The sequence below is a fragment of the Macadamia integrifolia genome, chromosome 6 (genome assembly GCF_013358625.1).
Source record: "Macadamia integrifolia cultivar HAES 741 chromosome 6, SCU_Mint_v3, whole genome shotgun sequence".
Lineage (NCBI taxonomy): Eukaryota > Viridiplantae > Streptophyta > Magnoliopsida > Proteales > Proteaceae > Macadamia > Macadamia integrifolia.
The window spans coordinates 7,664,952-7,690,909 of NC_056562.1; the positions used below are offsets into that span (position 1 = coordinate 7,664,952).

Sequence of the window (25,958 nt, forward strand, 5' to 3'; positions counted from 1 at the left end):
ACTTGGGCTGGGAAGAGGTCTCTAACGTGAGTGGAATCCCCTCCCCTTAATTTTATTTTTTCTTTTATTTTCTCCTCCTTTCCTTTCTTCTTTCTTTCCCTTTTTCCTTCTTTCCTCTTTTCTCTTTCCTTATTATTTATTTTCTATGATAAACATTCAAATTTCCTTACATTTTAGAAAAATTATCCAAATTTCATTAAATTCTGTCCTATGTGCCTAATCCCTATGAGAAGATATCTTATTTTTCTCACAATAAATTCCCTTCTAGGCTAGGTAGTCAATAATCTTCACTGGTTAGTTATGGTAGGTTGTGATAAGCATTGATCACCTTAATTTCTTACCAAATTAGTATTCCATCTCACTCATACAAGGTTGGCCAATTCTCCCCCTTCCCCTAATTTTAAAATTCAAACTTTAAATTTAAAAAGGATGTACTCATAAGCTATAAAAGTCTAAAATAAATAAGTTAAATAATTATTGTGCATATGAGAGTTAAACATAGTACCTCCTACTTGGAAACTTAATTCCAACCAACAAGCTAGCACTTCATATGTAAAAATATTTACATATGTATTATTAAACATATTACTTTATTTTAAATTACATTCGTTGAATAAATAATGAATTTGAAAATGATAGCCCAGTACAATTAGCATTATACCCCTAGGGTGAAATTCTCGTTTTTACACTACAATTATGACTAAGGGTTCCTGAAATCTGGGGTTTTACAACCAGTCCTATAATGGGTGGACTTAAGAATCCAAAGGTTAGGATAGCAAATGGTGCAAAATGGGCAAACCGGCGGGGTACCCTGCTGCCAACCGGCCAATCGGTTTTCCTGGCAGAATGTAAGAAAATCTAATTTTTTGGTGGAGCCCACATCCCTATACCCCTGAACCTCGCATTTACCCACTATTTAGGGGTCCTCATGCTGACCAAACACAATCTAATAGGTCAGTGTTGCTGGGGTACCTTAGTGAGAAATTAAATTTAATTAGTTTTAATGTTATGCTTTTAAAATTCAGTTTTAAAAGCAGTTTTAGCTGGTTGAGCTAAACAGGCCCTAAGGACCCTTAGGGCTGAACCATATAAGCCCCCAAACCACCTGTGTTCTCTCATTTTTGTTGTACATGCGATGGAACAGCAAAGGAAGAGAAGAAGGAAAAGAAGAGGAAGAAAGAAGAAGAAGAAGAAGAAGAAGAAGAAGAAAAGAGAAGGAAGGGGGACTGAGTCAGGGGCTGCCTGTAATCAGGTAAGGTTGCTTCCCTACTGATTTACTGAATTTTAGTAGGTTAACTAGGGTAGAAGCATGCTAGGGTAGAAATTTTTTTAGTAATTGAGGGCTGGATTTGAGTCCCTATGGACTGAATTCAGTACCTATGGCTGAATCCCTAAAATTGAAAGAGGTTCAGGGATCTAATTAATTCTGAATCCATCCCTACAAACCCCAAGATAGAGGGATTTTTCCATACAAGGATATGTGAGTATAATTGGGTCTGAATTGAGAAAGAATATGGTTAGAATTCTGCAGAAAAGATAAGGTAGAATTTTATTTGATTTCATATTTGGGAAAAATAGATTAACTAGGTTAATTCCTTCTTTGTGACCCATTATCTCTCTTAATTGGAAGTGGAATTAGGCTGGAGTTACTGTATTCCATACAATAGACTTTGATGGAATGATGAATTTTGGAAAAAAATTGAATCAGCCCTTCAATTTATCCGATTTGGGTTAAACCTGAATTTTTCTAAGAGTGGGTTGTATACATTGTTATATAATTTTTAGATAATGTAATTGGAAGATTGGGGGCTGTAAAATGACCCTAGAGGCATTAGGGAACATTCTTCATGTTGCCAAGGCCAATACCCATCGGCCATGAGCAGCCCAACCCAAGAAAATCCACAGAACAACCTCTAGGAATATAGAAACTTCTACAGATTCTCTCCCACCGGTTGGGCAAGCGGCCAGCCGGTTGTCTGCCACCGGTTGGGGTATTTTGAGCCCAATCAGCCCCTGTTTTGGGTGGTTAGTACCGTGCCCCATGTGGGTTATGTTTCCTACCTTTTTACCTAAATTAACCCTAGAGGTTCCCGAGGTTTAAATTGGGTTTTTACATGGACTATTAAGAGTCAATTTGGGTTTAGCAGTGAACCTATGCTTAGTCATATTAGGTGTTATACATGTTTAATAATATGATACACCATTGGTTAGGAACCTAAAACAATTGGGAGAGGATACAAAGTTGATTGCGGGAATCCTATCGCACTTGTGATTTGGATTTTAAGGTGAGTGGGTGTTTGACTTTATATCACGGAGTGTTTTGCATTATTTTCTATTTTGCATGAATCATGGGTATGAATGATTTGTTATGTTGCTGCTATATATGTTGTTTACTATTATAATCTCTTAACCTATGAATATAAATTGGTGAGGCTGTGGAACGGTTTCTAGAATGCAAAGGTAATTGAGGTAGGTCATTGTAATATTGTGTGATTATGTAATTGTGAGTTATGAATATGGATTGTCGTTATGTGCATTTGTATAATGTGTATTATGTGGTAATGATTGTAATATCGATTGGTCTGAGGCACGATGTGACCGAGGGGGGAGGATCCGGTACTGTGGGCTCAGAGGTCAGTATTACAATGATGGCCATTGATGTTTGATTGGATGCTATGGATTGGGTGGTAATGATTGTAACATCGATTGGTCTGAGGAATGGTGTGACCGAGGGGGGAGGACCGGTATCGTGGGCTCAGAGGTCAGTATTACAATGATGGCCACTGATGTTTGATTAGATGCTATGGATTATGTGGTAATGATTGTAACATTGATTGGTCTGAGGCACGGTATGACCGAGGGGGGAGGACCGGTACCGTGGGCTCAGAGGTCGGTAGTACAATAATGGCCACTAATGTTTGATTGAATGCTATGGATTGTGTGATAATGATTGTAACATTGATTGGTCTAAGGCACGGAGTGACTGAGGGGGGTAGGATCTAGTACCATGGGTTCAGAGGTCGATATTATGAGATGACCACTGAGGTACGACTGAATCATGAGCATCATCTAATTTGTTTGAGCATGCATTACATCATTTGTTTGCATGTCCTTGCATATGCACCCCTCACTAGGCTTGTGAAGCTTATCCCTCGTTGATTATTATTTTTAGATGGTGGAACCGGTGTTGAGGCAAGGTTAGACTTTGGCAGCAGTTATGAGGCTCGTGCCTACGAGACACCGGATGCTGATGGACATCACTTCTACTATTTCAAATCTTCCTTTTTTATGTATATATGTATAAAATGTATAGTAGGTAATATTGTAACATTTGGTTGTTTACAGACATGGAATTTTGTATTATACAACTTATCATTTTAGTAAATCACTAGTGGTAAATGTAAGATTTTATTAGCGTACTCTGATTTTATTTGTGATCTTTGTGGCATTGTGAAATTAAGATACTGCATTTGTGATCCTAGAGGGTTAGGCTGATGGATGTGGGTGTCCAGTGCCTCATACCTTGGCCAATTTGAGGCAGGGTGTGATAGTGTAAAAAATATATTAAAGAAAAAAAATTTCATAGACATAATTTCACAAACATTGGGTACCCTAAGGAACGTTTCTCTAAATGTTGGGTACCTCAAGTGTCATTTACCCTATTTTTTTCTACTTCAATAAAATTAATTTGGTTCTAAATTTTTAATAGACACTCCTCTAGTGAGGAAAAATTTATCATCTTTTGATTTATGAGAAATTTAGAAATTTAAAATCCATTTAAAAAAGAAAAAACTTATAAGATCCAGATAATCAGTCAATGTCTTACTGCCCAGTCTACCCCTACTCTTTTTTTAAACGGGTCTTGCCGCACGATAAGATAAGTAGGCATTTCATGTAAATCATTTTATAAAAAAGCTATAATGCAAATCTAAAATCCTAGTCTTGAGATCAAACTATCATAGACCTTTCCGCCACAACAAAGAAAAGGCCACTAGCTCTAGTGCCATTTGAGGCATAGGACAAATGCACCCAGAAGATATGTGAAAATTTGGAAGATAAAACGAAATTATGAAAACAAGGATATAGAATCCATTGAATTATCTTAGAAAATATTCTTGAAAAAAAAAATCAACATAAAAGCCTTAAAATTAAAGTTGTTAGGGATATGCCCATACTCCTATAGTTGATTTTGATAACAAACATATTAGGGGTGTCAATTCGTGGCCCGACCCGACTAAACCGACCGGGACCGACCGTTTATAGACCGGCCCGGCCCGGACCGTTTATAAATGGTCGGTCTCGGTTTTGCTACTTGGACCGTCGGGCGCCCAACTGAGACCGACTGAATAACGCCCGACCGAGACCGGCCTATTGTGCACCGACTTGACCCGACCCTTTAATGATTGTAGAATACCTATTTTACCCCCCAAATTAAAGAATAAAAACTAAAAAGTAAAAGACATGTTCACATTTTAAATAATGGTTATATTTGGTATTATTTATTGATTTATTGTCATTTTTTTGGGTTTGCATGAGTGGGCCGGAATATGAGAGAACATTTTAAAGAGGGTCCGTTTAAAAATCGGTTAAAACCCGTTTAACATTAAACATGTTCGTAGCCCGGTTAAGGCCCGACTAAAGCCCGATTAAGGTAGCCCGATTATAGCCCGAGACCGACCGACCGAATATAAAGTGTACCATTGTAGGTACCATGGACCTCCGCCTCGCGGGATCGCCGATACGGCGCGTAGCGCGTGTGAACACGCTAGGGTTCAACCCTAATGAGATGAGATAGTATCCCTTGGTCATCAAATGCCAATGGGGGGGGGGGATACATGTTATGGGTAAAAGAGAGTCGCCACCTAGAAAGGGTCTAGGACCCATAAATGTCTCCCCCAATCAAGGGAGAGAGACTAATGACTCTGATGGATAAGGCTGGTTTGCACCAAGATTCTGGACAAGTGTCAAGTGACAGACTGGGAAGGTGTTAGGCACCCAGTCTGCCCGACCCTAAGGCTGGTCTCTTTTTGTTTGACCAAAGTTTGTTTGTACCCTACTAACTAGTCCTAAATCTAGGTCACTGAAAACCCTAAACTAGGTATCTAAGCATGACATGTGAAAACCCTAAACCAAGTGTCTAAATTATGCTAGCTAGGTTATGATGCAAATAATGAAATGATTACGCTGATTAAAATTAAAAACCCTAAATGATTTAATTAATGTATTATGAGTCTTAGATTAAACTAATTAAATAAGCCTAAACCTAGGATTAGTTTAGCAACTTATGAAACCCTAAATTAAACTAATTCGATTAATTTAGCCTAACCTAGATGGATGATTAATGAATTTATGAAATCCTAAATTGAATTAATTAAAATGATTAATCCTAATCCCTAGTAATTTGTGAAATAAATTATTGCAATCCTACTTAATCTAATTGGTAAAAATATTTTTAAATTAAATGGGGCCTAATTAAATTAGAAAATTTAAATGGGCTAATTACATTAAATGAATGCATTTTTACTAATCTACCTAATCTAGTATAGGAGGATTAAACTAAACCTAAGGTTTAATTAAATTAATTATGAAACCTAATTGGACTAATTATGTCTACTTTAAGCTAATCCTAAGATGAGTTAAACATTTTTCAAAACCCTAGTTAATCTAATGAGAAGAGAATCTTTTAACTAATTAATCTAGTTAATTATCCTACATTAAATAACTAATTAGTTGATTGATTAAAATAAACAAACCACTAGAGGGAAAAAGATTGGTAATTACACAAGTTTAATAAATTGAATTGAATGAAGAAATCAAATGCAATGATTTAAAAAGCTAAATTAACAAACCACAATTAAATAAACAATAGTTGAAATGACTAATTACATTAACTAAGTTACTTTAATTAATCTAAATTAGTACTACACTAATGCAAGTGAATGTTGGAGTACAAAAGATAGATAGTAGGAAAACCCAAATCCCCAACACTCACCTAGTGCTACGAGCCAGTTTGAGGGGCCAGCCACGCCCGTCCTAAACTAAACACGCCCTAAACTACGTCTCATACATTATTTAGAGGGAAATAAAATGAAATCATTTGATTTTAAATCTTAAAATTAGGGGAATCCCAAACCTAAGTTCTAGGACTAGATACATTACAGACCTGAAATCAAACCAAAATGGATAAAAGAAAAATAAAATATAAAAAAAAGGAGGGAAAGATTCCACATAGAAATGAAATAATAGGTTGGGGGCATTACAAATATGGACTATCTAATAGCAAATTAAAGAAATAACAAAAAAAACAAGAAAATAAAATAAGAAGGAGAAGAAGAAAAAGTGAGTTGCAGGTTCGGTTACAGCAGACTTTGGAGGAAGGAAGATGAGAAGAGAAGAAGAAGAAGAAAACAAGAAAGAGAGAAGAGAAGAAGAAGAAGAAAATGACAAAATTCGGTGTCTACAACCATGCCCTCAATAACTAAGCCCGATTAGTTAAATGGGAGGACACGGTGTAGCCTTTGAAAGTCTTCAAGCCCGATTAAGCCCGATCAAAACCGGACCGGCCCGACCGGTTGACACCCCTAAAACATATGAAGGTATTATTGTTTTGTAAAGACTTCAAATCAAAAATCAAATTTGATAAATAAAAGAAAAAAAATGAAGATTGAAATCATCAAATGAGGAGTATCAATAAGTTGGTACTAGTACTTGAAGAAGGTATCAAACGGTATTGGACTTTATAATGTCAAAACCTCAACGTATCAAATCTTAAATTACATTGAAGACTTGAAGACATCAAGTAATGCAAGATCAACATGAAGATACTAAAACACCATTTGGAAGAAGACCTCTAGGATAGATTGGTCCTCTAAAATGTAATCTGTAAACTTTCATATATATACACACTTGCACGCACCTCATGCATTTGCATTACACTAGAATGACCTTAGGACATACTTTGACCAAGTATGAAAGTCCCTAAATGGTATGAAACATATTAGGAAAAATATGGTCTAGTGAAATTTTGTGAAAACCACATTGACCTGACTCAAGGGAATTTTGGGTAATCTTAAATTCGGTATCAGGAGATGGACCCTTCATGAAAGTTGTAGAAATTGAGTCACGGTTTCAAGACAACTAAAATTGGGGCAATCCAAGGTCAGACCAAAAAGTTACGGCTAAAACACTGAAGACTAGTCAGTATGATAGAAGTTTGTAAAAATTTGGACAGGCCTGCAGGAGGTCAACCGACTGAAACCTCCAATCATCGGCACTGTCCGAGGCCATAGACTGTAAACCAGATGAAACCCTTGGTCGATCGGTGCCTACCAAGATGGGCTCCAATGACTATATTTTTGCCTCAACAACTCTTGGCAGTTGATCGGCTACCAATGGCAATTGTCCGGTTGACCTAGAATATGACCATTAGACCCTGATTTACTACCCAAAATGACCACCCAACCTCACCAATAAATACCTCTAATGGTTGGTACTCATACTCATTAATTAAAAATTAATCCTAACATTGAAAGAGCATTATTTGAGCATTAGAAGTGAGAATTGGTCTATACCATCTCTTGAGTTTAAGTTCATTATTTTCCATTCAAGAGGAGCTCAAGTGTCTCTACAAGTCTTCCAGACTTTCATTAGGCAAGTCAAGGCTTAGTGAAGACTTACATAAATGTGCTATTATCATCTACTCATTGCATACATCATTTGCACCACACAAGAGGTAACACTCTATTTATTCCACTTCTCTAATCCTTTGTTTTTACATCAAGTCTAGATTGTACTTAGGCTTGTGTTAGGAATTCTCTTATCATTAAAAGATTGTAAGGTGCATCTCTACCTTAAACAAGATTGTAAGATGTGTCTCTACTTGTAAAAGGGATTGTACATATACTTTTATCCTTAAAAGATTATGTAAATGTTTTTCTCCCTACCTACTGTACTGAAAGGGAAGAGCTAGTGGAACACCTTATAAGAGGATCTTGTAGAAAGTGGACTAAACTTAGGTTGAGTTGAACCACTATAAATCTTAATCTTATGTGGGTATGAATTTTATTTATTCTGTATTATATATTTTGCAATCACACTTGGAATACGTAATTCAAAAAGATTTAAATTTCCATTAGCATAACCTATTCACCCCCTCTAGGTTATTTTCAAGCTCAATATTCTAAGATGATATTTTTATCTTAAAGTGAGTCAAAGATAATGACCACATCCCAAGGACCAACAAAAGGCATAAATGCCTCTAGATCCCCATATTTCAATGGAGAAAAGTTTTCCTTTTGAAAATGTATATTCCAAAACTATGTTTGTGAACATAATATTCTCGTATGGAGAGCCATAGAAAATGGGAAGGAAAGAGGGTACCAAAGGACGAGTCAGAATGGACTACCCAAGATCTAGTCTTCGTTCAGTACAACTTAGAGCCATTACCTTTCTTCAATGTACTTTGAACGAGAAAGAATTCAACCGGGTAATAGCGTGTGACAAAGCCAAAGAGATTTATGACATGCTCCTGGTTACACATGAAGGTACATAAGAGGTAAATGAGATAAAAGTAGACCAACTAGTTTCAGATTATGAATCTTTTACTATGAAAGAAAATGAAACTATTTCTGAAATGTTTATGCAGTAAACTGATATTGTGAATAGTCTTAAAAGTTTAGGTAAGACCTATACTAATACTGAAAAAGTCAGAAAAATCTTAAGATCCTTACCCACAACTTGGAGAGCAAAGCAAACTTCTATAAAAGAAGCTAAAGACCTAACAAAGATCTCTCTTGACTACCTATTGGGATCTCTACAGACCCGTGAGGTGGAACTGAAGGCTAACAAGCAAGCTCCAAAAAGCAAGAGAAGAACTATAGCACTAAAGTCGTCCTAAACGACTGAAGAGGTAAGCGATGGTGACGATGATGAAGAATTTGACATAGAAGAGGAACTCTCACGTGTCACTAGAAAATTCCACAAGTTCTTGAATAATAAGGGTAGTAAGCAATACAAGAGTTAACCCCACAAGGAACACAAAGGTAAATATTTTTAAAGGACAAAGATTTATATACTAACAAAAAGAATGTTGTTTATTATGAATGTAGGAAGCCTGTGTAACGCCCCGACCCCATTAACCTTGAACAATATTGTCTATTTGGCCAATAGGCCTTAAAGTTTTAAAACACGTTGTGCCCTGTTAAGGAGGTTAGAGGTTATTAATTAGCCCAGTAATCCCTCTCTAGGCGATGTGGGACTAAAGTTTACACACCCTCACCAATTTTCAAAACCCCTTGGTACTTGTCGTATTCTTAGTGGGGGCACTTCACCGATCTCCTAGGAGGGTCTGATACTTGCCGTATTCTTGGGTGTCATAGCCTGGCCACTTAAAACCCGAATGTCCAAAATTGAAAAATAAGAAGAAAGTTGTGTGTTTGAATCAACTTGGGATACAAGTGATGATGAAGACAACAATAACGACTCAAATGAAGACGTCACAAACTTGACGCTTATAGCACATGTCGATGAAGACAATGAGGTAAACTCTCCAATTTGCAAATCTATTGATAATGATGATTTAGACGAAGATGACCTCCAAGGATCCTTTAAAGCTCTTTATGAGGATAGCCTTCAATTGGAGGCTTCCAACCTGTCTTTAGAGAAGGAGGTAAGAGATTTGAATGATAGACTAGGAATCTTGACCTCACAAGTGGATGAATTAGAAAGAAAATGATACATTGAAATCCACTCTACACACCTTCACCAAAGGTTAAAAGACCTTGGATACCCTACTAGGATCCCAAGGCAAGAGTCCTCAAGACGAAGAAGGACTTGGCTCTGATGATGGGGCACCACATCAAAGTAAAGGAAAAGAAAAGGTAACTACTCTAAAAGATAGAGCACCAAATGTGACCCACCATACTAACCATATCTCCTCTTCATACATTGTTTGTAGATATTGGAAAAGAAAGGTCATACCATTGAGCATTGCCATGCTAAGTTGAAGAAATCCCAACAAAACGAAAGGAAAGTTCCAAAAATAAAAAATGATCACTATGCATATTATTACACTCCCTCCAAGAGGCATGATAGACCTCAAAAGAATTTCAAATCTCAAAGGGAATTTACACCACACACTCTCTATTGGCCACATACACATCATAAGTCACATACTCAACAACAATCATATGCACCACAAAGGCCTTATACATTTCATAAACCATATAACACTTAAATAGATGTTAGACCTTGGCTACGTGATACACATAGGTTGTACACACCATTTAGACCTCACACACCTAAAAGGGTTTGGAAACCCAACAGATATTTTGATTGTAACATGGATGAACCCATGAGATTATGGGGACTAATATATGCTTGATTTTATTGGCTTAAAGTGCCATAGCAAAAGATAAATGACTCATAGATGGTTGATTTGGCAACCATCTTAGAATTTGAATGTTCTATCTTGCTTGAATGTATGTTAGCTTCATTAACATCTATTGCATATTTGAATGTATTTTTATATAATGCATATGTTTAGGGGGAGCATATTTTATTCTTGGCTACATGCTTATCTTTTTCTTGAAGCATATCCTTAGGGGGAGATATTGCTCTATACCCCCTCTCACTTTTTATTTTTGACAAAAAGGGTGAGAAAGATAAATGATATGAAAAATGATTTTTTTTTTTTTTTAAATGACCCTTTGATATGTTAACTAAAGGGGGAGAGAAATAAATCTTAGATGATTTTTATCCCTAGAATAATTTTAAGGGAAGCTATTTTGCCTACACTCTTTGTCAATGTTAAAAGGGGAAAGACAATATAAATATTTTTAACCCCACTTTTTGCTATTGACAAAGGGGGAGAAATTGTGAAATGATTCTCCAACTTATTGATGATTGATTATTTGTTTCATTTGAAAATCATCTATTTGTTATCATCAAAAAGAGAGAGATTGTTAGGGATATGCCCACACTCCTATAGTTGATTTTGATAATAACAAACATATGAATGTATTTTACAATTTTCCTTTAAGTATTATTTTGTAGAGGTTTCATATCAAAAATCGAATTTGATAAATGAAAGAAAGAAATGAAGATTGAAGTCATCAAATGAGGAGTATCAACAAGTTGGTACTAATACTTGAAGAAGGCATCAAACGGTATCGAACTTCATAGTGTCAAGACCTCAACATATCAAATCTTAAATTACATTGAAGACTTGAAGACATCAAGTAATGCAAGGTTAACACGAAGATACTAGAAGACCATTTGGAAGAAGACCTCTAGGATAGATTGGTCCTCTAAAATGTAATCTGTAAACTTCCATATATATACACACTTGCACGCACCTCATGCACTTGCATTACACTAGAATGACCTTAGGACATACTTTGACCAAGTATGAAAGTCCCTAAATGGTATGAAACATATTAGGAAAAATATGGTCTAGTGAAATTTTGTGAAAACCACATTGACCTGACTCAAGGAAATTTTGGGTAATCTTAAATTCGGTATCAGGAGATGGACCCTTCATGAAAGTTTTATGAAATCAAGTCACGGTTCAATGCAATTGAAATCGGGTCAATCCAAGGTCGGACCAAAAAGTTATGGCCAAAACACTTAAGACTGGTTAGTATGGCAAAAGTCTATCAAAACTTAGACAAGCCTGCGGGTGGTCGATCGACTGAAACCCCTGGTCAACAGGCACTATCCGAGGCCATAGGCAATCAACTTGATGAAAGCCTTGATCAATCGATGCCTACCTGACTGAGCTCCAACGGCTATATTTTTGTCTCAACAGCTCTTGGCAGTCGACTGGCTACCAATGGCGATCAAACAGTTGACCCAGAATATGATCGTTAGACCATGATTTACAACCTAAATGACCACCCAACCTCCCCTATAAATAGCTCTAATGATACTCATTAATTAACAATTAATCCTAACATTGAAAGAGCATTATTTGATATTTAGAAGTGAGAATTAGTCTATAACATTTCTTGAGTTCAAGTTCTTCATTTTCCATTCAAGAGGAGCTTAAGTCTCTCTACAAGTCTTCCACACTTTCATTAGGCAAATCAAGGCTTAGTGAAGACTTACATAAAGGTGCTATTATCATCTCCTCATTACATACATCATTTGCACCACACAAAAGGTAACACTCTATTTATTCCATTTCTCTAATATTTTGTTTTTACATTAAGTCTAGACTGTACTTAAGATTGTGTAAGGGATTCTCTTATCTTTAAAAGATTGTAAGGTACCTCTCTACCTTAAAGGAGATTGTAGGGTGCTCCTTTATCTTAAAGGAGATTGTAAGGTCCCTCTACCTTAAAGGGGTTTTGTAAGGTGTCTCTCTACCTGTAAAGGGGATTGTACGGATACTCTTATTCTTAAAAGATTGTGTAAAGGTTTTTCCCCCTACCTATTGTATTGAAAATGAAGAGCTAGTGGAATATTTTACGAGAGAATCTTGTAGAGAGTGGACTAGACTCAAGTTGAGTAGAACTACTATAAATCTTAGTCTGTGTGGTTTTGAATTTTATTTGTTCTGCAATATATATTTCGCAATCACACTTGGGATACGTAATTCGAAAAGATTTAAATTTCCATTAGCAAAACCTATTCACTCCCTTTAGGTTATTTTCAAAAGTTTGAAGTAGAAAATGCAAAGAAAACAAAGTGCAAACATTTATTTATTTTTATTTTTTTAATGGAAAAAAAAAAAACCAAATATAATAAAAGATGGTTAAAGAATTTAACAGATGATCAGGGTTCATTATCATGGATTTTCTACTCATTGCTTAGAGCTATATACTTCATCATAAGGATAATATTGTTGTTAGCCATTATACATAGATTAGGTCTTGGCAAAAACTTATCAGTTTTCAGCAAAAGGGATTGCAGTTCATGGCCATTGATCAATGTCAGTAGTTCCCCAAAAATTCTTTAATTCCCCTACGTCGCTCCAAGTCTCATCCACCTCCCATCCATCTCCCTTTGCTTTTTATCAACTCATATAGGAGACTCCTTGTCATTGCTTCCGTTTCGTTTCCGGTCAACATGTAGTTAGCATGGAGTAAGAAGCAATTCCCTTTTGATATTACTGTTGTTGCCCAACCTGGTACATTTTTTTTTTTTAATCAGTAATCCCAATACACATCAGAATAGTATTCGGGGTAACAAGTAGATTTGTTGTTTGATGAGGTTTCTTGGGTAGACGTATCACTTTGTGATGACCATTAATGATATAACCTGGTTCCTATGTTGCCAAATATAATAGCACATTATAATAAACACATTGAAGAAGGGGGTCAAATTAATTTTGGGGATAGTATTAGAATTGAATAAATACATAAAAAGCAAAGGGTAGGGAAGCTATTAACGTAACAAAGGTTGTTTATGTTTGAAAAAATAACAAAATAGTGAAAAGACTAATACGGAATAAGAAGTGTGACATTAAATAATCAATCAGAAGGGGTAAACTAGACATTTCAATATCCTTTATTAAATCTCCTGAAAAAACAAAAAACTTTAACTAATTTTTTAAAGAAAGGATTAAAATGTAATTGAGCATAACCAAGTTCTCCAACATAGATATCTCATAGATCTCTTGTCTCCAACACGGTTTCGTTATGCCATGTGTCAAATTTTTTCTTCCTTTTTCCTCTCCCTATTTTATAGGAATAAAACTCTCTTTCTACAAAATAGGAAACTAAACTCTCTCTCTCTCTCTCTCTCTCTCTCTCCCTCTCTCTAGAATTATCACCCTTCAAAATAGTTTCTCCCAATCATGGATTTAAGAATTGGATTGGATCGACAAGGATTATCTAGATCAGATCGGTTTTGGTCAAGATCGATCCCCATCTTGATTGGATCGACAAGGATTATCTAGAGAGAGAGAGAGAGAGAGAATGGGAAAGAGACGTACCTACAAGAACCTGGAAACAAAATAGTTCAAAACTTCAAGAACCGCAAGGATGAGATATAAAACCTGCAAATTAGGAAGAAATAAAAAATTTGGAGAGAGAGAGAGAGAGAGAGAGAGAGAGAGAGAGAGAGAAATGTTATCTCCAGGATCTTCAATAACCGCCGAAAACAAGAGAGGCTGAGTAAATGATTTTGGGGAAGATGGTTTGTGTTCAATTACCATTTAACCCTTTTATTACTAAATTTCAATTGATTTTGCTTTTCTTTGAATTTGTTTTTATAAATTTGGAGAACTAGTGTGATTTTACTCAATTAACCTTTAAATTTATTCTCAACCACATTCTTTACTATTGTTTTAAGAGGGTAATAGGTGTCCTGTTATGTTTGGATAAATAACAGACCCTTGTTATGTTAATAATTTCCCTTACTTGAAATGAAAGAAATGGTATTAAGAAGATCGATTCTAAGACCCAGAGGTCCAGCTGCCTAGATTCTTCTAGAAAACTCGCATGTGAGAAACAAATGATGTTCTTTGTAGGAATACCATCGTGGGCAATTCTCCAAAAGAAGAGCTTAAATTTGGGGTGGATTTTCAGTTTAAAAAAAAAGGGCCACCATTGTGAACAAGGAGACGAGCAAGTGCACCTGTTTGAGCACCCATTGTTGTTAGTAAATAAATCAGTTCTAGAAAGTGACAACTTTCTTAGTAGATAGAATGCCATCCTTAAAGAGGTGGCACCACCATCTATCAAGACAATTGGAGATGGGGATCTATAAGATTTTATTGGTTACATGGGTTGGGAGCACAAAATTTAAAAGATAAAAGAGTTATTATGAGCTGCAACATTAGCAAAATTAGACAAAGAAGGAAAACACATTTATCCAAGGATCAGTCCAAAATAGAGTGTCATTCCCATTGCCAATTTTTTCAAGACCATTTTTTGAAGAAAAGGGAGAATACTTACACTACTATTCCAGCACAAAGATCCTCTCTTACTCAAAGATTATATTACATATGACAAATATTAAATTGAAATACATATGACAAATATCTTGATACACAAAAGTGTTGGTTCCCAACAAGAGGATGAAAAAACACTCACACTGAGAAAACTAGTGTGTGAATCAAGTTTTCTGAAGCAACCTTCAACTGTTTGAATTTAGACAAGATAAATAATTATGAAATATCTTCTTTAATGATTCTCCACTTGAGGATCTTTTCACTAACTAATGAAGCCAGTAATCATTAAAAAGAAGTATTTTAAGCTTATAAATCAATTTGGAGGCAATACTGGCAAATCATCTACAGTATCCTCATTGGTCTCAGGATTCTCAAACAATTGCTTTCTTAGCTCATTATGCAAATGGCCATAAAGCTGCTTCTTCACAGATTGAAAAGCCATGTCCAACCTTTGCAGCTGTTCTAGAGCATTCTTGTTATATATGAACAACCCATACAGAAGCTCAAAGTTATCCGCACAAGTATTATCTCTTAAATTCAAGAGAGTCTCATAACCTTTAGTGTTCATTGGTGTCCAATCCAAGTCATCAATCTTCCCCAATGTCCTTCCTATAATGTGAGTGATTAACTGGGTACCTGCAGAATACCTATCATGCTCTGCACAAGACATCTCCACCATTCGACAACCCTCTTGGGAAAAAATCTTGAGAAAAGCATTACATCTATTGATCCTTGAATCCTCATTCCCAATCCTCACTTTCTCATAAACTAAAGGTAGACCTGCCCAGCCACTTCTACCACTTTCAGGTCCAAATATTGGATGGGTACAGAGTATATCAAATTCAGGAGGTAAGATCTGCAGAAACAATTTCTTGGGCATCTCTTTCACAGAAAGCACATCAACAAAAAGGGTACTTCGCTTCAATCGTTGGAGAGGCAATGACTTGAGGATGGATTCCAAAGAGATTATGGAAGTACAGAGTAAAACAACTTCAGGCTGTTCTTCACAGAGATCATGAGGATCTGAGTAAAAGGAAACCCCTAAAGCAACTAACATGGAGGAATTAACAGTGTATTTGGATTGAGAATAGGCCAATACAGTGTGGCCTTGTCGAATTAGGGTTTTGGCTAAGAAAAGGACGAAACTCCCAAACCCAACAATGGCAATCTTGAGCTTAACGCTCTTCTTGAGAAGTTCATTTCTTTGAGTCTTAAAATCATAAGGTTGAATAGCAGAACCACCTAGTGATCTGATGCAGAGTCTCCGATAAACACAAGATCGATTCTTCCTTGGGTTGGAGGGTGAAAACGAAGATGAATGTCGAGGGAAGGAATGAGAAATTGGATTAGGACGAAGATGAAGATGTAAAGCCTCTCTAATTCTTAACTCTTGCAAGCCAGACAATGTGAGCATCGTATATGAAACCCTAACCTACATCAAACCCACATGAAACCATTTCAGAGAACTATTCAGAAAAAAAAAAAAAAAAAAAAAAAAAAAAAAAAAAAAAAAACAGGGGAAGTAGCATTACTGATGAGATTACAATGGCGAAGCTGAAGCTCACCTGTCGGAAAGAAGAATATTTGGCCACTTTAAGCGTTTTCCAGCGAGTAAGGGTTTACGCAGCAGCAAGCCCTGTGTTCCTCCCATCGAAAGGAAAGGAATTTCACTATATAGTAGGGGGCAGTGGTTTTCACGGAGGGAACACCTCAGCTCAGCCGTTTAGGGACAACCGCCTAGTTGTTGATTGTGAGTGGTTTTGCTTTCAAATTTCCTCCTCCTCACATTCACTTTAAAATTCAGTTGTGTTTTCAAACTGTTGACTGTTGACTGTTGGGTAAACTACCTGACATTTTAACAATCATTTTCATGAGAAAATTTTGACATAGAGTGGTTTTCACACTAGTACCCTACGGGTTATTTCAACCCTAGGATCATTGTCTGACCATTGGTCTTAAGGAAAGAAGTGGAATCCGAAAATTCTAAAAAAAATTATAAGATTTAGGCTGAGGATGTGTGGGCATTGATGATCGTGGTCTTATTACATAGTATCAGAATGCATATCGGCTATCCAAGAAACCGATATAGTATCTAAACGGATTAGTATGGAATCACTTGTATCGGACAAAAATATCCTTGATTTAAAAAAAAAATTGAATTTATAACTCTTTTACCCTTGGTTCGTGCCTTTCAATTGATACGATATTGACCAGATATCAGGCTTGAAGACAGGCCAAATTGATACATATGGGCGATCCAATACAGATACTTGGAACCATTTGTGATAGAAGTTCCAATACTTCAAAAGGGGAAGTGGATCAAGTGGGATGGGTTGCTTTATTATTAACTCATTCTCATTTTATTGTAAGTATATAAGAATAATGGCTTTCACACACATGTGAGAGTATTGTGCACTAGGTTTTTTTATTTTTTTATTTTTTATTTTAAGAATAATTGTTAGCAGGAAGTCCGTAAGAATTAGAACTATGAAGAGGAAGCATGCAGTAGTTTGGATGATGTAAACATTATAACTCGAATTTTTTTTTTTTTTTTTTTTTGGAGAGGGATAGGTATGCTAGCAGGTTACTTAGGAATCTTACGTGCTAGAGGGATTTTAAGCATAGGATTCAATCATCTTAAATAAAACCATTGGATCGAGAGAAGAGGTCACAACCTTCAATCCACCGCTAATGCACCGTATCTCTCCCCCTTTTTTTCTCCGCCACTCCCTGCTTGACATGAATCCTCTCGCTCTCACCGCCCTCTACTAGGTCTCCCTCCTCCTGCCACTCCACCTCTTCAGCCTCTATACAACTTGTCGCCTCTTCCCAACACTCGGTTCAACAATCCTTCTTCTTCTTCTACCTTTCTCCTTCCTGTTCGTCTCTGTACAAATCCTTGCCCCTGCCATCGCCATTGCAATTGTAACCCGACCTTCACCATCTGTTTTTACCAAAATCCCAACTCCCTCTACCCCGACTAATCACAATCGGGCTTTGCTTCCCTCCCTCTGCTAATTAACATCCCAGCCGAGGTGAGGTTAATCTCTTTTGCAAACCTGCACCCTCACCTTGCTTGCAATTCCACCTCCTCTGTTTTCTATATTGTGCTTATTCTTCAATTACAGTCTTGCTCCTGCACTTAACTTTGCTTTTGCTATTTTTTTAAACTTTTTTTTTTTTTTAATTTCACTCTCAGTAAACATGCTGAAGTTTAGGCAAGAGAATTTGTTCTGTTATCTCTTTTTTATTTTTCTCTTTTTCTTTCTCCTCGTCGTCTCTTATCAATGAGATTCAAGGGAAGAAAATTGTTCTCTTAACGATAATCTCGCTTTTGGTTTCTCTCTCTATCACGCTCCCCTTTTTTCCCTTTTTATATTTGTGAGTGCGTGAGGAAGTAGGAATTGAATGGAGAAAGAAATAGAAAGTGCAGATTTGGGAGAAAATGCTATGTAGGAGAGGAAGAGAGAGATAGAGAGAGAGGCAACAGGGATCGACAATTTTTTTGGAAGGAAGGTAGAACCAGAGACTGAGAGGAAGAACAGAGTAAGAATTTTTGGTTTTAATTATGTGAGAATGGAGCTGCCTAAGTTCAAATGGGATTTTGAAGTTGAAAGGGAGATCTGTTCTGAAATTCTCATCACATGAAGATTGTGGGGTCTGACGGTGGATCTGATTGGCTTTCGATAAGGGTGGAACGTTGAGGGAATCCAGAGAAGATACCATTACATACCCCTCTCTGTTTGCTGAGAAGCTTTCTTCTTCTGTTCAGGGACGGGTTATCTCCTTCGGTACAGCTCTACAGCATACAAAACGGGCGCAAAATCTTTGCTAAAATGTTTCTCTAGATTTTGGAAAACTTTGTCCTTTTTTCAATTTCAGATTTGGGAGAAAATGCTTTGTAGGAGAGAGAGAGAGAGAGAGAGAGAGAGAGAGAGAGAGAGAGAGAGAGAGAGAGAGAGAGAGAGAGAGAGGCAGCAAGGATCGACAATTCTTTTGGACGGGAGGCAGAATCGGAGACTGTGATGAAGGGGAAAGGTAGAAGAAGAAGGAAGACCGTAGAGTGGCGGTACTGGGCAGATCATATAAGACAACTGTTACCAATGGATGAGATTTCTTATGTTTCATCTAATGGCTAATAGATGTTAGCATGCCTAATTCCAAGGTAATCTGCTAGCATACTTATGGAACAATTTGAATTTTTAGATTTTGTGAAAAAGACTAGGAGGAGGTGACCGTTATTCAGATGGGCAATAAGGGTGAGGCAAGCTTGAGGCCTTGGTATTCTTGGCTCTTGTAATTTGATCTGTTTAACATACTAGAAGTATTGTATAAAACAACTTCTTTGTAATGCTCCAACCCCATTAACCTTGCACAATATTGTTCTCTTTGGCTTATAGGTCTCAAGGTTTTAAAATGTGTTGTGCCATAAGTTTGCACAACCTCACCGATCTCCCAAACCTCCTGGTACTTTCCGTGGGCCTCAAGGCTTTAAAACATGTTATGCCATATTAAGGAGGCTAGAGGTTATTAACTAACCCGGTAATCTCTCCCTAGGAGATGTAGGACTAAATTTTGCACACCCTCACTATCTCCCAAATCCCCTGGTACTTGCTATATTCTTAGTGGGGACACCTCACCGATCTCCCAGGCGGGTCTAATACTTGTCGTATTCTTGGGTGTCACATTCTTCCTCTTGTATTCTTCTTGGAGAAGCTATGACAACTCAAAAAGGAATGTTAAAAGTGTTTTTTAGACAAAATGGAGTAGATTATTGAAGTGGAATGTGATATACCCAAAAATAACCCATCAACAGGTGATTGACATGTGGTAAGGAAACAGATGTCGATGACGAGGATGACTTATAAGGAAAGGAAATCTATACTATTGCATAAAACAACTTCCTCTTGTATTCTTCTTGGAGAAGCTATGGCAACTCGAAATGGAATATTAGAAGCGTTTTTTAGACAAGATGGAGCAGATTATTGAAGTGGAACGTGATATACCCAAAAATAACCCGTCCACAGGTGATTGACACGGGGTGAGGAAACAGATGTCGATGATGAGGACAACTTACAAGGAAAGGAAATCCCCTCATATCGTGAAATCTTATAAGATCTTGCCTTCCTTTCTTGGCAGATTCATACTAGAACCCAATCTCTCCTAATATGGAAACAAGGGAATCCCATTAGGGAATGACTCTCTAAGCCTAAAAAAGAAAATTCGCTGGGAACGGACTCTAAGTTGACTCGCTTGCTGCCTTGGGGAGCAAGTAACTAATTGCCTTTGAGTAGATATACCTTACCCCATACTGTAAATAGAGGGAGGGTCCTAGGTATGATCACTTCACTATTTCACTCATCATTTTTCTCTTACCTTTCTTCAATACTGCAAGGAAGACTGACTTAAGCGTCGGAGAGCCCCCCCCCAAGAGTCTGCTCCGGGCCTCTCTTGACTAGATTTACTTATTTATGATAAAGGAATCAACCACCGATCAGTGTTTTGACGCAATAGATTGACGTAATTCGTGGAAAAGAGACGAGAAATAGACCGGATATGCTGAGGAAGACTTACCAGAAGAAGAAGACTACCACACGAGTAGCTAACATGAATCTAAATCCAACCCACCTGCCACCTTTGGCTGTGGCCCCTGTCATTGTGGGACTAGCTCATGATGGTTCAAGCTGTAGAACCTGATAATTGTAAAGTTGCCAAGCAAGCCAAGCCAAGCTAGTAGTAACCAGAGCCACATACACAATTAGATACTCCTCCACCGCCTTTAGCTCTGGCTACCGATCATGTGACAGCCACGAGAGAACAATTTAATGAGTTGCAACAGCAATACCGTCAATTGGTGGATACCATCTGAGAGGTTTCTAAAGTTTTCACCAAAACACATGAGATGACAACATCATGTTGAAGCGTACATTCATCACAGGATCATGGGGATGTTCATAACACAGGTAGTTACCCCTCAATCGCATGAGAAGAGAACTAGACACAACTAGAGAAATAGGGCTCGTAGCACCAGTGACTCAGCCAGAAGAACGTCACCATGGAGAGGCCAACGAGTCCCTAAAACAAATTATTATTAACCTTCAAGAAGAAGTCTAAAAGGTCACATAGAACCGGGAGGGAATTGAGGAGCGAGATCTCACAAATGATATAACCTTAGATAACGATGAGAGACCCCCTCCCCACAGGGTTTAGAATGCCCAAGTATGTTACATTTGATGGCATCATAGACCCAGTGGATCATCTGGAAGGGTTCAAGACCACGGTGCAATTCCGTCGAGTCTCGAGCACATCATGTGTCGAGCACTCCTTCTCACCTTCAGGAAAGTGGCCGAAACCTGATACAATCGACTTCCACCAAAGGCTATTCATACATTCTGAGGGGCTTCTCGAGCAGTGAGGCCCTTCAAAAGACCTTTGTTGACTTCAAGTATATATGAAGTGCTTCAATTAGGAGAAGCTAAAGGTTAGAAACCTAAATGCAAATGTGGAGTACACAATCCTCCTAGAATGAATTAAAGACTAAAGCCTCAAGGTATCTCTTGGAAAGGAAGAGACTCAGGTCTTGGCCAATCTAAAGGCATGTTCCGATAAGTACATTTGTGCGGTGGAGACCATGGAGGAAAATGATGAAACAACAGGTGGAAAGACCAACAAAAGAAGGGTTGAGATAGAAGGCAAAAGTCCCAGGAGAGACAAAGCAAGAAACATTGGTTTGATAGAGACCCGAGAGTCCTCCGAATACTTTTGAAAGATATACTCCCCTTACCCATAAGAAGTCACAAATCCTATTGGAGATACAAGTCCGGGGTTATATTGAGTGGTCGGGCAAGCTTGGTGGTCATCCCGAAAGAATGAACATAAACGAAATTTTCCGATTCTACAATGATCACATCATGATACCAATGATTATTGGCTAATCAAAGGAGAAATCGAGAACCTCATTCAAAGGGGATACATGTGAAGTCTGGTGTGCCAGGGTTCCCTAGACCTCCTATGCTTCCTTTCCTTTGTTTTGCATAAGGAGTTGCATTTTGGTCCGACGGTCTCTATTGAACAAGAGTCGCCTCCTAGATTAAGGTCTAGGACCCATCACTAATTAATTAAAATTGAAGTAGAAATGATTCCATCCAAACTATTTAACCATGGGTTAGCGCTCATGTTAGGTTGTGGTCCAAGGAAGGGGTTAGGCACTTTGGTCCACCAAGTAAAAAATCGAACTTCAACCCTAGGTCTATTTTCGAGTTATTGAATGGGTTGCCTAGGTTTTGAATGCATACAAGCAATACTATGACACATGTATTGAAAAGAAAAAAAAAACATGGCCAAAATTATAAAAATAAGGTTCAAATCTACATACCCATATCCAATTGCTTTGTATGGTTAGTATACTCAATGTAAAGCTGACATGTTGAATGATGAAAAATAATGACGAAACTAGCCCAAGCATTCATCTCATGGAGCATGATATAAATGGAATCGAACATGGGGTTGGAGGTCATGGAATCATCACACATGCATAGACAAGGTCAAAAAATTATTGGATTAACAAAAAATGAATGTAACAATGCAAGTACTGCAAAAAGAGAACTAAATGCAAGAAAATCTTCGGTAGAAATTAAAACAAAATTATAAAAATTTGATAAAATCAGTTTATATAAAAGGACCCACAGCAAATAAGTTTGAAAAATAAATTTTTTATAAAAAACTATGAGAAAAGACATTTGGCAGACCTATAATGCCAGATTCCATTGAAGGAAAGCCTCACATTTTGCATTGGTAAGCAAGGAAATAAATCCAAGAATATATTGAACAAAATTGAAAAAACTAAAAAAATATATAGTAGCTATACTATTATGACCTAATATACAATTTTGAAGAAGGAAGTTTTGTTACGGAAAGTTATGTAGCTGGTTGTACTTCCTTGTTGTCCTACTGAGGACAATAGTGAGTTGTGCTTAGTAAAAGTATGATAACAGAGAACACAAAACCTAGAATGTAATTTTTAAAACAGAGAAGGAAGAGATCTTACCCTCCTATGACTTTCGTCAAAGGTGTTTTGTGGTTGGAAGGGCGCGTGCTCATGTGTGATCAATGCAAGCTCAGACTAGTGCAAAACATAACAACAGTTACTTACGATTCCAATGCACGAATCTCGACGGCTTTGATTGAGGTTGTCAGGTATGTATCCACAAGATTGTTTGGGATCCCCAAAATGGAGGAGGGGTCATATATTTATAGTTGAGAGACTCGTTGGCCATCAAGGAAGGTATATGAATGCTTCTAAATGAGGGTGTGTTCTCCTTCCTTGCTTAAAGAGAGATTTGGGTCTATTTATGGGAAGTGTATATTCCCATAGAGTGTGGACAATTAACAAATTTCCACATGATTCCTAGAGTCTTGGAGGGTGTCCTAGGATCTTAGATTGTATCTAGGTACACGCCTTAGGTGTCAAGTACGAGATTTGGTGAAAGATTCACCAAATCCCTACAAAATTACAGTAGTCGGCACAATTTGCATTCTAACTGACATAGTTGACATTTGGCTAACACTTTTTCACGTATCCGACATGATCTTCCTGATGACATCATTGTCACCAACATCCTTCACAGGGTACAAGCTCAAAAACTTTTTAATGGTTTTAGGCTTGGTTGCAAACTTTGGTCAGAAAAAATATTTGAACCACTTTTCATCGAGCAACACCTTCTTCATTTAAAACTTGGCTTGAACATTGAAAAGATCATAGAAGACGATGACTTCGAGTTTGTTACGCAGTTAATAAAGGTAACAAATGATGGAGACTTTGTGGTCCATTCGTCATGTTGATCTAGAACAATGAGAATATATGCTTCCTATAATGGTTTAGTGCTTTTGCAGGATGTGTGGAATGATCCACGCTTGGTATGATTTTTCATCGCCAATGTGATATCTATATTCGTGGAAAATGGGCAGATTTGATGTGAAATACTGACTCTAACCTATGGTGAAACTGATGGTAAATGGGAGTGTCTGGCCTTCTACAATCTAATGTCAACAGTCTCGTGTTTTGGGACTGATAACAATTTATATGATATAGTCAGAATTCATGGGGCTTTGAGTAATAGTTTCAAACTTTAGGAGTCTAGCAATTGGGCCATAGTACAGGGGGTGTCCAAATAATCAATTCACTACCCATAAATGGAAGTTTGGGTATTTATGAGTTTCCCAACCCATGATGTCATCAGTAAACGGTGACCGATTAAGTGGACAAGGGCTAGTTCTAAGAAACCTTAAAATGCAAGGATGATTCAAGTAATGAATTTAACCTTTAGGGACGTCAAGCAATCGGGCCATTGTATATGGGATGTCCAAGTAATTTTCCCTAGAATATATGAAGATGTGAAATTATAACGAAGTTAGCGATTATTGTCCTCTTTTGTTATACGATAAGTTGAGCATATGAAATCTAAAAAACAGAAAAAAAAAACAAAAACAAAAACAAAAACAAAAAACAAAAACAAAACAAAAACAAAAACAAAAACAAAAAACAAAAAGAAAAAAGAAAAAAGAAAACAAAAACAGAATCAGAAAAAACAAGAGAGAGAGAGAGAGAGAGAGAGAGAGAGAGAGAGAGATGGGAGATATTAGAACAGTAAAACAAAAGATTTCAGATATGTCCCTTTAAAAATAGAGAAAAGGAAAGGAGATTATTGCATGACTTCATGAAAGTTTTCTTCTTTCCTCTTCAACACAGAAAAACAGTGTCTATATGGTTCCAAAACATTCCAATCTCGTCTCCCTCCTGCAAATCTCTCTTACTCACGGAGTCCTTACTCCAATTGTTCATGAATATATACCTTTCGCTGCTTTTTCATATCTTGAAGGTCATTTCAGGGTTTGTTGTTGTGTTAGAGATCCCTCACCTTCACCTTCACCTTCAGTATCACCCTCACCCCATCCCCTTCATTCACTTGCATTTGTTCCTCATTTGTCCAGTAGCAGAAGACATGGTTATCCAATATTTTCCTTGAGATGAGGAGCCGAGTAGGGTTTTCGACATCGCTTTTTAGAAGCTTCTTCTTGAATACCCATGGATACTCATTCAGATTCATCTTCATGGATCAGAAACAGAGCTTGGATTTTGATTTGCAGAGAAGTAGAAATTGGAATTTGGGTTTTGGGTCCTTGTTGATTGTGAACCTCTCCTCTTCAATTCTGGAAGAGGAACTGAATTTTGAGTTTTGGGTGCTTAGTTCTGTTTTCCTTCCCAATTTTGGACATGGAATCCTACATATAGTTTTCCAAGTTTCATTGAAGCTCTATTTCCTTCTCATAACAGTACTCAGAATAAGGCGGGAACCATGAATTGTTTCCTTCTCATGGTTAGACTTAGTAAATTCTCTGGAATAAAATATGAATTTATCAACTAGCAGGCTTATATGTACTTGGAATTTACTGGATTTTAAAGCTCAATGGCTGTTCACAACCTTCCCCAATGTGGTGGGTCCATTCTCATTCTCTTGTGACCAGAGATTTTGTTTGAATTGATAGGTATTTACAAGGAGGTTGTTGGATGTTTTAAGTGGCTTTTATAGTAATAGATATCTAGAAGGACAGTTTTACTTCACCGGTGGCTGAGTGATGGAACAGTCAAAATGTGACTTCCATCATTTCCCACCTCTCTCCCCCTTTGTACATGGCCACCATGACCACCGTATGTGTTATTCCAAATAAGACAGCTCGATAAGAGATCGCTTCTTCCAAAGTGCGCCCCTTTTGCTCTGCCTGCAAATTCCAATTAGTTCTCCCTGTGAAAAAACATTAGATATTCCATCTTCTGAAACCAATACCCACAATTAGATAAAGATATTTTGGGGGACCTAATAGGTCCTTATTTACTAGAAGTAGAAGGTCAGAGTTGGGAAATGAGGTGATCCAGACTTTTTGCTACTATCCAACAGTTTCAATGTTTCAATTGAGGGTTACATCTAATTCAAATTTTGAAATTCGAATGAGATTAGCAATTAATCTCTTAAACAATGCATTAGAATATCTCTTTATTAATTTC

The 25,958-nt window shown here is 37.2% G+C and overlaps 1 protein-coding gene and 2 long non-coding RNA genes across 4 annotated transcripts; 2 read left to right on the forward strand and 1 right to left on the reverse strand.

The window, feature by feature from the left end:
- Positions 1 to 1,148: 1,148 nt before the first annotated feature.
- Positions 1,149 to 3,419, forward strand: LOC122080853. 2 transcript variants are annotated; one of them, XR_006140928.1, is made up of 2 exons: positions 1,149 to 1,252; positions 3,173 to 3,419. It is a non-coding gene; the product is annotated as an uncharacterized LOC122080853 (long non-coding RNA). The 2 variants fall into 2 exon arrangements; XR_006140927.1 differs by lacking the exon at positions 1,149 to 1,252 and adding an exon at positions 2,109 to 2,285.
- Positions 3,420 to 14,928: 11,509 nt separating this feature from the next.
- Positions 14,929 to 16,708, reverse strand: LOC122081462 (arogenate dehydrogenase 2, chloroplastic-like). The gene is made up of 2 exons (XM_042648607.1): positions 16,462 to 16,708; positions 14,929 to 16,328 (listed from the first exon to the last, which is right to left on the reverse strand). The coding sequence occupies exon 2, from the start codon at positions 16,308 to 16,310 to the stop codon at positions 15,210 to 15,212; it is 1,101 nt and encodes a 366-aa protein (XP_042504541.1). The 5' UTR covers positions 16,311 to 16,328; positions 16,462 to 16,708; the 3' UTR covers positions 14,929 to 15,209.
- Positions 16,709 to 17,451: 743 nt separating this feature from the next.
- On the forward strand, positions 17,452 to 19,271 carry LOC122080800. Its single transcript, XR_006140913.1, has 2 exons — positions 17,452 to 19,061; positions 19,103 to 19,271. It is a non-coding gene; the product is annotated as an uncharacterized LOC122080800 (long non-coding RNA).
- The last annotated feature ends 6,687 nt before the right edge of the window (positions 19,272 to 25,958 follow it).